Here is a 14,173-nt window from a genome sequence, read left to right on the forward strand (position 1 = left end):
TAACAACCTCTCTTTGTGTCAGTTCGTTCGTCTTCAAATGAGGATATTAATAGTACCTACTTCATAGTCCTGCTGTGAACATTAAATATGTAAAGTGCTTAAACGTGGTGCATGCTATAGTGTTTGTTAAATATACACATACACGTATACCCATCCTCACAACAGGCCACAAGGGTTGTTTGACAGATCTTGAGGTTGACAGGCCATGATTCATTCCTCACTGTGACAGGACCAGAGTCTTCTTGTCCAAACTGCTAGAAAAGGATATACAGACTCTGTTTTCAAGGGTTGGAGCAGTATGGGCTCCAAACAGCAGCTCTGAACATCACCCAGCAGCCTGCATCACCCAGAAACTACAGTATCTACAGAACAGGCTCTCTGTGTTAAAGATGGCAGGGCTAGAGAGCACATGGGCAGTGACCTCTGTGGGCTTTTGCCAGACATGGCGGATGGATTAGCCCCTGACTTCCAGGTACACCCTGGGTCCTAGTCTCACAGCTGTGTCATTCACCACCCAAACAGGACAAGGCAGGAGCAGACCGATGATGACTCCCCGGCCCAGCGGCATCAAGACCCCAAGTTTGCAACAAAGACCCCAGGTCATCTGGGCACAGGTGTTAGAACTAAGGGGAAAAGCAGATTTGGGAGTACAAATTCTACCCTGGACAAGGAAACAAAAAGGGCTAAAGGGAGCCCTTCTTCCCCTCCAGAAATCAGCTTCCCAGCCAAAGAGTTAGACGATAGAGGCTTGGAATGCCAGAACTGGGTTGCCTCAAATAAACACAATGACTCTGTGCCCTGGAGGGAGTTAGGGCCATCCGGTGGTCCCTTTCAGAGATGAGGAATGTAGGCCACCTGTGGGGAACACTTACCAAGGGCCTCACTGTCTTCAATTTATGAGAGGACCAAGGCGCAGCCACAAGCTTTCAAGTCAGCCTCACTGGAATCTCCCAGGAGACAGGTTTTTACCCCCTCCCGTGACATGAAAAAATATTCTGCAACCTTCTGTAACAAAAAACTTGCTTTTTCTACCAAACAGCCCTCTGGAGGCTGCGCAACACATTAACCACGGGCATCTGAGATGTAATATTGGATACAATTGCCCAACACTTAGAAAGGGCAGATTCATCAGATTACCAGATTAGCCTTAGAGAGTAATGCCTTGAAGGACGTCATGGAATTCTACACGAAAAAACACCAACCTTCCCCCCTCAGTGAAAGCGAGTTTACTTAACCTCAATTCGTTGAATGAAAGCAAAGCCTTTACAGGGCTGGGGCCCATGCCTGCATACAGACATGACACAGCAAGCCCAGTGGAGCCAGGAAAAGTCTACGCTTTCGTGAACCCTCCAGGACAGGATGTCTCGATCAGGAAGAATACACCCAGGCAAATCTCCTAAGGCCAAGGGGCCACTCACTGGCAGCATTCACCACCTTAACCCAGCGAGTTAGGATAACTCCTAGGACGTCTTTCGAAAACTCTTTCTGGACCAAGATTACCAGCTGAAACTGGACTCTTTCCACGCTCTAATTACCACAGTGACATTTAGGAAGAGCTCTTTCACCACAAAAGGGCCAGAAACCTGTTCCTAGGAAATACGGTAGTTATCTGACCCTAGCTCATGAGAGGATCCAGACCCTTATAATTAGGACTCTTATGGACAAGCCACAAAACCAATAGATAAGCAGCCTCTGGAACAAAAATGCATGGTACACAACCACTCGGAATATCCCACAGGACACTGTGAGTCATTCCACAAGAGACATTTAAAAAAAAGAAAAAAGAACCAATCTTGAGATGTTTAGCTATTTAATTTTCCTTTAAGAGGGAATTTATTTGGAGAAAGACCTCACAGAAGATCCAAACTGGTATGTCCAGACCTCTAGTAGATAGCTGAGCAAAAAGCTGTGCTTGTGTCCACACTCCTGCCCCACGTGCCACATGCTGCTCCTCAGTCAGCCTCACCAAGGTGGCCACCTTAACTGCATCTGGAAGAAGATCCTCATTTTCTCCAATTTTCAAGATCCAACAATGGTACTTATTACCCTGAACTGCATTTCCCAATCTCTTAACCATCTCTCCTTCATAATGGGAAGCTCCTCCAGGGCAGGCAATCCACTTCATGTCTCTCTGGATCCCCCCCACGTAGCACACTTCCCAGCATCCTGCGGGCACTAAGAATGGGGTGTCGGATGAATGAACAAGTTGATACATAAACCATCACGCCAGGGATGCTAATGTCATGTTTTTCTAAACGTGGGGAAAACTGCCAAACGAGGGAAAGGAAGAAATTAGAAGAGAAAAAAAATAATTTCCAGATTTTTAAAATGCAACATAGGCGCGAACACTTTTTTTTTAAAGTTCCCTCCTCCACAAGCAAACCTGCATATCTGAGTTGTTCACAGGGCATTTTTGGACACTGCAACCCTCAGTTGCACACCACTTGGAGTCACGAAAAGGAAGACCAAACACGTGCTGTGGTCCAGGCAGTGCATGTCCCTTCCTAGAGCAGCGCTGAGCACACATCTGGGCTGATTTAACAACCGATTGGAAATTTCGCCTTCTGATTTCCAGTTAAATACTGGGCACAGGAAAACAAACAGCACTTGTTTTTCACTGAGCCTTGTCAGTCATCCAAACTGCAGTGTAGCCCAGAGAACTGCCTGTGGTTTGGTGGCAGAGGCCCAAAATATTTGGACCTTTTTTTCTTCCCCCAAGTAAAAGGAATAAACCAGATTTTGGCAACCCCAGCTTCTTTACCCGCCCCTCCCCCTCTTCTCAGAAACACAAAACTAGGCTTTAAATATTAAGCATGTTCCTGGTATTAATTTACATTTTTCATTAGGATTAAATTTTGATTTGTTTTTAATCCAAAGCCAACAGCACAGAGTTTGGTTTCTCTCATTTATTTCAACTGCCCTGCCCTGATATTTACTTGGATTTGCTGAGAAGGCAACGTTCAGATTACTATTTTCTGTTTCCAATTAAACTGGGATATAATATCTAGCAGTTATATTATCAAAGAATCAGAGAGTTTGAAAGCTGGGAGGAACTTTAGAGATGGGGTAGCACAACCCCTTCATTTCAGAGCTGAGGACACTGAGGCCTCAGCAGTTAAGTGATTTTGACCAACGATGTATAACTAAATACAGGACATCCAGATAAATAATGAACAATTTTTTAGTGTAAGTACATCCCCAAATTTTGAGTGGGCATACTAAAAAACTTTTTTGTTGTTTATCTGAAATTCAAATTTAACTGGACATCCTGTATCTTTGTTAATTCTAGAAACTCTACCTCAGAGACCAATATTCCTTCTTCTCCACACCTCCACTCAAACATGCATACATTTACACACCCTTCTTTCCTGATTTTAACAATAATTATGGCTGGAAAAAACAGTCACAGCACAGTAATCCCAAGAGTGAATGAGGCTGGAGGAAGCTGCTACTCATTTCTTGAGATTTTTCTAATCTTAGATACCTTTTTTCCTTACAAGCATGCAAAGAAACTAAGCGTGACATAAAAAGTCTATCCAAGCTTCTGGACCACACATTTTATGTTATTAGAAGCCAGGCACTGGGGTATCATCTTGAGAATTTCTGCTTGTACCGGGGCTCCAACTCTGTAGACCTTACAGGAGAGAGCACTCAGGTTTGGCATACAAATAAAGCAAGATTAAAAACAAAAAATATCAGGGCTGGCCCCGTGGCCGAGTGGTTAAGTTCGCGCGCTCCGCTGCAGGCGGCCCAGTGTTTCGTTGGTTCGAATTCTGGGCGCGGACATGGCACTGCTCGTCAGACCACGCTGAGGCAGCGTCCCACATGCCACAACTAGAAGAACCCACAACGAAGAATACACAACTATGTACCGGGGGGCTTTGGGGAGAAAAAGGAAAAAATAAAATCTTTAAAAAAAAAAAAAAAATATCAGAGAGGGACATGGAATAAAGTAGAGAGAGACATTTTTAAACCTAGTTCGTTGATTTGACACCATCATTTTTTTAAAGATTTTATTTTTCCTTTTTCTCCCCAAAGCTCCTGGTAGATAATTGTATATTTTTAGTTGTGGTTCCTTCTAGTTGTGGCGTATGGGATGCCGCCTCAGCGTGGCCTGATGAGTGGTGCCATGTCCGCGCCCAGGATCCTAACTAGCGAAACCCTGGGGTGCCGAAGCGGAGCGCGCGAACTTAACCACTCGGCCACGGGGCTGGCCCCCACCATCATTTTTAAAAAGAGTAATGTGGTAGGGGCCGGCCCCGTGGCCGAGTGGTTAAGTTCGCGCGCTCCGCTGCAGGTGGCCCACCCAGTGTTTTGTTGGTTCGAATCCTGGGCGCAGACATGGCACTCCTCATCAGACCACACTGAGGCGGCGTCCCATATGCCACAACTAGAAGGACCCACAACGAAGAATATACAACTATGTACTGGGGGGCTTTGGGGAGAAGAAGGAAAATAAAATCTTAAAAAATAATAATAAATAAAAAAAATAAAAAGAGTACTGTGTCCCACAACTAGAAGGACCTGCAACTAAGATATACAACTATGTACAGGGGGGGTTTGGGAAGATAAAGCAGAAGAAAAAAAGAGTACTGTGGCAAGTTTTTTTGTAACAGCCTTATTGAGATATAATTCACCATTATTATAATTATTATATAATTATAATTCACCCTTAAAATTCACTTTATTAAAATAATAGTCACCCTTTTAAACTGTACAATTCAGTGTTTTTAGTATATTCACAATTGTGGTATATTCACCACTATCTAATTCCAGAACATTTTTATCACCTCCAAAAGAAACTCCATACTAGTCATTCCCCATTCTCCCCTCCCACTAGCCCTTGGCAACTATGGATCTACTTTCTGTCTCTACAGATTTATCTGTTTCGGACGTTTCACATAAATGGAATCATACAATATGTGGCCTTTTGTGGCTGGCTTCTTTCATTTAACAATGTTTTCAAGCTTCGTCCATGTTGTGGTATATATCAGTCCTTCATTCCTTTTAATGGCCAAATAATATTCCATTGTATGGATATACCATTTTTTAAAAATCCATTCATCAGTTGATGGACATCTGGGCTTTTTGCACTTTTTGGTTAGTATGAATAACATGGCTACGAACATTTGTGGACAAGTTTTTCTGTGGACATATGTTCTGCCCAATTGTTTTCCAAAGCACCATTTTACATTCCCACCAGCAATATGTGAGGGTTGCAATTTCCCCACATCTTCAACAACACTTGTTATTATCTTTTTATTACACCCTAGTGGGTATGAAGTGGCATCTCACTGCAGTTTTAAATTTGGAAGTTCCTAATGACTAATGATATTGAGCATCTTTTCATGTGTTTATTGGCCATTTGTGTTTTTTCTTTGGAGAAATGTCTATTCAAATTGTAGCATGTTTAAAAGACAATTTAGTATTGTGGCTCTTTGCAATCTTTTTTAGCAAACTCAGGTTGAAAGTTCAGACATCTATTGCCCAGTTGAACTACCTTAATTTTTCTTCAGTGTGGAAAATAACTACATAAATAAAAATAAGCTTAGATGATTCTTCTATGAGAGTTTTACTTCTAGCTATAACATGACAGACTGAGAGGGTGAGATTATTTTTATTTCCGATTGCACTGAGAGACAACTCTAACCTACCCAATATTCCACACACCCTGCAAAAGAAAAACTATAAAGCTGCAACAGCTCCATTGTGCGTGCGTGCATGTGTGTGTGTGTGTGTGTGTGTGTGACTCATATTCAAAGGTCCACTACTTGACACTCAGCCTAAAACAATCATCTTCACCCCACTCCCATTTCCTAGAGCAGAACAACCAGATAAAGGAGCTGTACTTGCAGAGGAAACTCAACCCCACTTTCTCCCTGCCTGACACGCCCCCTCCTGCCTGTGCTGCAGAATCATGAGAAGGACTGGAATGACTTGACAGGAAAAACCAGATACCTTTATTAGACAGTAATGAAGTATAATGTTTTTAGTCACCCTCGTGGGTGGCTGAGACGTTTTGAGTAACACAAGGCCCTGCTAACTAATTATGAAAGGTTTCCTTTTTTAAATTTGGGCAGTTATAATAATGCAGAGACCTGTCAACTTAAATTAAAAGGTCACCCTGATAGATGAGTAGATGCCATTACTTGAACTTTTCTCCCCACCGTACTTAAAAAAACAAAAAGAAACAAAAGAAACAACTGTTGAAGTATTAAATCTCTACCTAGAAAGTAAAGACAGCTCTAAGACAGTAATGCAAATCGCTCAGCAGCATATCAGGGAGGAAGCAAGGACACACACATCTTAGACTGAGAGTCAAGAGCCCCACCCTCTCCTCTAAGCTCTCTGGGTAACCTTGAAGACACTGATAGAAGTGGCTGAGCCTGTTTCCAAAGATTCCATGGGCCTTCTGAAGGGTTTAGATGAAACACTTAATGTAAAATAATTTAGTTATCCCCAAACTTTAACTCTTAACTACAATAAAGGGACAAAAAGAATGCACCGCTGGTTTTCTATCCAGCAGCAGATCCCTCTGCATCACGTGGATGAGCAGACCCTGAAATTCATTTCAGGCTAGAGAACAAGGGAAGAGCTTGCCTCGCCTTCTTCACTTCAGAACACTCTGTTAGGGGGAGCTGCCCAGCTTGTGAGAGAACTTGCTTCATTCATTGTCTACTGATCTAAGAACAACAGATCTTCCAACATCTCTCCCAGCCCACGAAGAAATGTACAGATGAGAGAAAACCATTTTCCCTAAGAAAGCCTGCGGAACAACAAAGCCGAGTTCGGGTGCCCCAGAATTTAAATCCTTGACTTCTCCCAATGCTGCCTCCCCAGTGTTGGTAATTTTAGATTCATCACTTGATCTGCAATCTCCTTACATGGGATTAACTCCAAATAGGGTTAATGTTAAATTGTTTACTAAAACTGTCTCCTTTTTTTCATTGTCAGTACATCTTAAACTGATGGCCAAAAAGCAGTTCTTACAGATCTTAAACCAAATTAAAGAAAATAAATAATAACTAGGAGTAAGATACTTCCCCTTAAAACCCATGGAGTGGTAAGTTGAAGAAGGAATCCAGAAAGTGACCAGAACGACTGTGATGTATGTGGCCCAGAGAAATAAGAACTCTTTTCAAACTAGACATTTCACAATTAGAAACGTAAATTCAACATCCTTCCCAAAAGTGTTCTTTACAATGACTTACAACAAACAACAATGTTATAGCAGGTAATATCTATGAGTTATCAGTGCCAGGCCGTTTACTAAACGTTTTACATGTAATCTCATTTAATCAAATAACAACCCCACAATGTGGGGACTATTATTATTCCCATATTACAACTGAAGAGAAACAGGCTCAGAGAAATTAAATAATTTGCCCCAGCTTACTGCTTGAATTCAAACCAGCGGAGGTAAAGCCTTGGCCCATAACTTCTCCGTAACCTGCCCAATGTGGTAGCTACTAGCCTCATGTAGCTAATGAGCACAACTGAAATGTGACTAATGCACCTAAGGAACTGTATTTCTGATTTTAGTTAATTTAAATTTAAAGAGCCACACATATCTAGTGCCTACACGATTGAACAGTACATCTCTGCACTGTAAGGGCTAAATGTGCCTACAACTTTACCATCACGGCCATTAGACTCACTATCACAAAAACCTGTAATTACAGGAGATTGACAATGATCGTGAATATGAAGGGAGCCAGTCTAGCATAAGAGCTTGTAAACTAAGTCCTATCTGGGTCTGAGTCCCAGCTCTGCCAGTAATTGGCAGTACGATTTGGGTCACTAGTTAACCTCTCTAAGTCTTACTTCCTCATCTGTAAATACACCTGTAAGATGAGGTAAGTAGCCCCATCATCACAGGGTTATTGTGAGAACTGAATGAGCTGAGGTATTGGAGCACTGAGTGCAATACCTGGAATATACTAAGAACCCAATAAATGCACGAGGAAGAAGAACAGCGACTGATTCTGACTTTTGGCCTTTTTAATGTAGAAGTAATGAGAGTTTCAAGTCTCAGAAAAGGCTACAATTTAAGTTTCTAATAACTGCTACCTTGTAAAATGTACTTCCAAGTTTAAAAAATTTTTCTTTTGAAATTAATCCAAATTTATGGCAAAGTTGCAAACATAGATAAAGAACTCCTGTATACCCTTTAACTCGATTTACCAGTTTTTAATGTCTTGCCATATTTGCTTTATTATTCTATCTATACTCGTATTTTTTTTTCTGAATTATTTGGACCTTTATCCCTTAATACTTAAGTGTATTATGTTTCCTAAGAAGAAGGATATTCTCTTGTATACAGTACATTTACAATTCAAGAAATAATACATTGATGCAATACTTTAATCTATAGGTTCAATTCCAATTCCCTCTATTGTCCCCATGATGTCTTTATAGCAACGGCCCCACTCCCTACCCAATAGGATCCAGTTCAGGATCACATGTGTCTTGAGTCTCCTTTAATATGGAATGGCTCCTTAGCCCTTGTCTTTCATGACTCAAATTTTTGAAGAGCATGGGCCAGTTATGTTATAGAATGTCACTCAGTATGGTTTTGTCCAATGTTTCCTGATGATGAGATTCAGGCCATGAGCATTTTTGGCTAGAACACTGCATAAGTGATGCTGTGTTTTTTCTCAGGCTACCACATTTAGAGGCACACAACATCCATCTGCACCTCACTGGGGATGCTAATTTTGATCACTCGGTTAAGGTATTGCTGGGTAGCTCCACTGTATATAGTCACTGTTTGTCTTTTGTTGTTAGTAAGTAATTTGAGACTATCTAAATATACTGTTCCTCAAACTCCCTCTGTTCCTCTGCTAGATTTAGCATCTATTATGACTCTTCCTTAATCAACTTTCACTATGATGGTTGCAAAATGATGATTTTTCAAATGCCACCATCCCTTCTACATTTGATTGTTCTACTACAAAGGGGAGCTCTCTCTTCTCGCCTTTTTACTCATTTATTTATCTATTCATTTATTGCATTGACTATGGATTCTTACTTTAGTGATTGGGTACCGTGAGTTTTTAAAAGAACTCTTCAAATATAAGGGACAAGAAACTATAGATCTCGATTAAGAGTCATTAACTAGGCAGAATTTATTCATCATGCAAGAGGACGACTATTAACTGAGGCATCTTCTTGTTCCGGATGCTGTGGGCAAGAGAGGTTGAAAAGCCTAAACTCTGCCTTTAAGGACACGAGCGTGCAGCTCGAGCAATAGACAATGTGAGTTATCACTGTGAAGTGCAGAGTTGCTCATCATCAGACATGATATCATACCCCAAAAATTCCATCCAAACAACCCATCAATTTCTCCACAACTAGCAAACTTGAATGTTCTGGCAAACTCAAAAGGACATGATTTACAAATAGTAGGTAATATTTGGATCTTTCCACAAGAGCTGGGTTCCAACTTTTTTATAAAATACAAATGTTTTCATTTTGGAGCTCCCTGTGTCACTTTCTCAACAAACAGATCCTCATATCAGAAATTAGGCCCGTGTTATATACAAATAGAATGAGTTTGTGTATATTTGTTTTGTGGTCAGAGACCACACACCTAGTGGCTATTTACAATATTTACATTGCTCCTGGTGCCACAAGGGAAGGCTCAGAGCCGAGACCAAAGCTCAGGCCACACAGCCTATGACCACAAGCCCTGCTCCAATGTGCAAACCAGACCCAACTCTCCATCTACAGAAGACATGCGAGTGGTGTTTGTTATCTGTGCCATCCAAATATCACTAAGAGCATATACCAAGTTTAATACACTGTGGACTTGGGTATTATTTCAATGAAATAAGCCTTTTGAAAAGCCTTGCAAAGTCCTAGGGTTATTGTATCTTTGTGTTAAGGATCACTTTGAGATGGTTTTGAACACTTACCAAGAAAAGTCTGGAGACTCCAATTGCAAGCCTCTCTGTCTTCAGATGCCAGACCAGTGGCTGTGGGGAGTTGAGCAGGAACACAACCGGCTTGTGGTGAATGTGGACTGAGGAGATGGGATTCAGGTGCAGAGTGACCTAGGAAGCAACAGAAAGAGGAGAGAAATCTTAGCACTGGCTTCCATTAAATTCACTTAGCATAACATCTGGAATACTTTTTCACAGCTCACCGTTAAGAGAAACAAGCTATAAGCTAGTTCAGATGCCATGGATAAGATTTATTAGGTTGAACCAGATGATGTTGCCAATATTTGACTATTTTTTACTACAAAGATGACTATATCATATGGTTCAACCCACACCAATCTCAATCAGAACATGATTCAGCTCCTAGTAATAGTAGAACACAATTTTTTCAGAATTGGCAAAGGCAGAATAAAAGTTATCTTCCCTCAGGACTGCCTCATCCTTCAAGTCAAATGACTAAGCTGAAAATTGGAGTACAGAATCCCCCGGGGGCGGGTCATCCCTCGGGATCACCGGAGAAAGGACTTTCTTCTCTTCCAGGTAAGCTCCAACCTCCATAAAGTTAAGTGAGTTCTGCCAAAGAAAAGTGCCGAAAGCTGAGGGAGAGGGCCTGCCAAGGGGAGCTGCCAGTGCTTTCATCATCCCAGCCATTAGCTTGAAGGGGTTTTCCAAAGAAATGAAGCACAGAGAACACACAGAATAAAAACTGATTGTATATAGCCCGGGTCCAAAAAAGGAAAGAACAGGGAAGAAAACCATGAGCCTGGATAGGAGAATTGTGGCCAGTTTTGATAGTGGATCAAGGACTATTGTAGGTTACCACTGTCACCATTAACATCATCAAAAAGCACCTGTGACACAGAGTGCTCAATGTCCTCCCGGAGCACATGAGCCAAGGTTGGTCAACGTGGACTTGAAAAAGCAAAAGGGTGGATAAAGAAATCTGAACAGATGATTTCATATAAGCACGTCTCACACAGGCTTTCTGTACAGCAGGGTGAGGCAAGATCCGAGAATCACGTATTTAAACAAGCTGAACTCACCAAAGAGCAATATCAAATGATAAGGAAGGGAAAGGACAAAAAAGGACTTTCGCCGGAAAGACACAGACTGCATGATACGCTGGGAATAATAGTACCCGTAAGCCATAATCCTTATGAGGACTAAATGGTCTAGATCTATGACCTGAGTCTATGTAATCATCAGGGATAGAGCTGGACTCAAAGCTGGAACACTACAACTTCTCAGGGGCTGCTAGCCGACTCTGATCTCCATATATCCCTACCTTTTATTGTAAGGCCCGCCTACGACACCAGTGTCACTTATTACAGTATATTCTCAGGTCATTAGTAAGGCACTAAACTTTACTTAACTTTCAATACGCATGCCTTAGCACATGGTAGGCACTCAGTAACTGCCAAGTGGATGTTTAATTCTCTACTTTTCAATGCCATGAAAGTACTTTATTCTATAAATAATTTGCACTATAATACATAATACCATCTCGTTCCTTAATTGTTGAGTGTGTATACCTTATTTTCCAAAATAGACCATAAATACTCAATAGGCAAAGATATGTCTTATGTTTGATTCTGTGCTTAGTATAGAGTAGATACTTTTTAAATGATGGGTTTATCACAGCAAATTCATAACTTTACGTTACCTAAAAGGTTTAACATAGGCTGAATATATGAATAGGTTCTGGGATTTAGCTAATTTACAGATAAGTAAAAACGAACAAATGAACAAACAAAAAAACATGAGCAAGACCCAACCTGTTGTGAGCTCTTTCTGCAACACAGCTAGGATCATTTTTATATTGACGAAGCGTAGGACTAAAAGCAGAGTACTAATGAACAGAGATGTGGAGTACAGCTACAGCAAAATAACATGTTCCTTGGTGGTACAGATTCCACCACACAGCATTTTGGAGATGCTGTCCACATCTAGAAATAAACAGATGGATTGCCACTGTAAACAAGAGAGGCTGCAGAAACCGAGCAGGAGCCAAGATTCAAATCACAGCATGAACTAAACAGAGATGCACACTACAGAGAGCACACACTACAGAGAGTGAAGAGAGGAGAGATGAAATCCCTGCTTGTTCAAGAGGACCTGAAAATTGCAAAGAAACACTTTGTCACCAATACTATGTGTCAGTAAAAAGTTTCCAGATTTAGTCATCCCAAAACTGTTTTTTGAGCACCATAACGGCCCAAAGAATAGCCGTGTGTATCCACAGAGGGTACCTCAACTCTTTCTCTGATGATTTTCTTTGCAGCCCTCAAGCATACACTTCTTCTTGGAGCTTGTAGATAAAATAGTAATAAATACATATCTCAAATGAACAAAAATTTTTAAGAAAACCTTAGGAAGTGAAAAGAAAAATATGTATGAGACAGATACTGCTGTTCGGGTCCAAAATTTTCCAGATGGTCAAAAGTGTTGAGGCCTGGCTCATACAATCAAGGAAAGATTTCTAGGAGCCACAGCCCTCTGAGCTTTCCTGGAAACGGCTCTCTTCAATATGTGGCAGTGTCTGGCCAAGATGAATCCCCAGCCGTGGCACACAGGGCCCAGGCAAAGCCCCAAAAACCATTTTGCAATGAGGAATTTACACTATGAGGGAGAAATTAAAATAAAAACACAACTCAATACTTTTTTTAAAAGATCATTTGGCAGGAACAGAGTCCCCCCAAGCACCCACTTACCTAATCCCTCAGCAACCTTCCTCTACTTGTATAAATCTTGCTGAAGGGAAGACAGAGGACAACCAAAAACAACCAACAAAAGAATGAAAGTATAAGCTCCCGGAAACGTGGGGAGAACATACCCGGAATATCTCCCAAAGAATTCCTGGCTAAGGTGCCTAATTTCTCTCAGGCTGAAAAAAGAGACGAAAACAAAAATCTTCTTTAGAACTAATTACAGCTCAGGATAGACTATAGTTACAAAGATAAGAACATCCCGCTGAAATTTTTCATGGGTAGATTGTCCAGTGATCACGGTCTAAAGACCAGAGCTGAGACAGACAGCAGCAAAGACCAGCCCAAGGAGAAATGATACAAATGGTATCCAACAATCTCCAGCTTGGGAATCCAAACAGTAGTTTACAGTTGAGCTGACTCTTAATCCTATGTCAAATTTACATAAAAATAAGAGTTGTCATTTAGCGCATGGGCTTCCTAAGTAATAATGAATTGCACCTAGAGGCCACGTGACTGTGAAGACGAATGAGGGAACAGTGATTAGTCTCTAAATTAGTGGCTTCTTTCTTAGTCTTTGGAAGTCATAGAGATTTGAGAACTTAATGCCATTATGAACACTCTCCCCACAAAACAAAACAAAACAAAACAAAAAACCCATATGCTCACAAAACTTCACAGACAATGTCAGGGAAATACATCCATTGCAGGGCCCATGAAAGCCAGGTTAAGTACCTATTGACCTAGGTTAAGGAATCCATTGCAGAAGAGCAGAAAAATTCTAATGGCAGAAGTGGTTGCAAAATGACTCCATCTAATAATTAAACTAGAAACTACACCTCTGGTCTTAAGACATCACCCTCTCAGGGAAAGAACTTAATAGATGACAACTCAGAACTAAAAAACCTTCACATGCAGCTTCTGGGGTTTCAGCGACCTCTTGAAACCATACTTTGACCACAGAGTGGTTCATAACGCCTAGTCCAAGGGTTCCTGCTCTAATGATGTTTGTCTCAAACAGTGCAGAAGGTTCAGTCTTCCTAATGGCATGAGAAACTGCTGATGTGTCACACCCCACATGTAGACACTGTCCCTCCTAGATTGCTGATCCCTCCCCTAAATGGAGGGAAGCTGATTGGTCTAATCTGTTCTCCAGCATCTATTTATCCTAGGTCTTCTGAGGTTATCTGTGCACTTCAACAAAATACTAGATGTAATTAATGTAGTTCTCCTATTTTATACAGAAATACAAAGTAAATCTTTTCTAAGTACTTTTCTGGGAATCTGAACACAATTTTGACCAAAGTCAAGGCCAGCTCAGAGGAGCATAAAGCCTCAGAGAGGAAAGACAACCCTCCTATCTTCCGTTTGGGAAGCATGTCCTTGCCCATGTTATCAACAGAAAACAAGGACCATTTCCTCTGGACCTCGTTAGAGTGAAGACCTCTCAGTTCACCAAAGATTATCTTTGATAAGCAAAAAGTACACATTGCATCAAACTCCTTAAGTCACTTTATATAAATG

At 41.2% G+C, this 14,173-nt stretch overlaps 1 protein-coding gene across 2 annotated transcripts in view; it reads right to left on the bottom strand.

Moving 5' to 3' along the window:
- The window catches only part of TGFBR3 (transforming growth factor beta receptor 3), a 187,192-nt gene that overhangs the window by 64,240 nt on the left and 108,779 nt on the right, over window positions 1-14,173 (bottom strand). For both annotated transcript variants that reach the window (XM_044748975.2, XM_044748974.2), the window contains exon 4: window positions 9,918-10,055. In XM_044748975.2, coding sequence (XP_044604910.1) covers window positions 9,918-10,055 — 138 coding nt within the window. The remainder of the gene's footprint in view (window positions 1-9,917; window positions 10,056-14,173) is intronic.

Source organism: Equus asinus, chromosome 16 (genome assembly GCF_041296235.1).
Source record: "Equus asinus isolate D_3611 breed Donkey chromosome 16, EquAss-T2T_v2, whole genome shotgun sequence".
NCBI classification, from domain to species: Eukaryota; Metazoa; Chordata; class Mammalia; order Perissodactyla; family Equidae; genus Equus; species Equus asinus.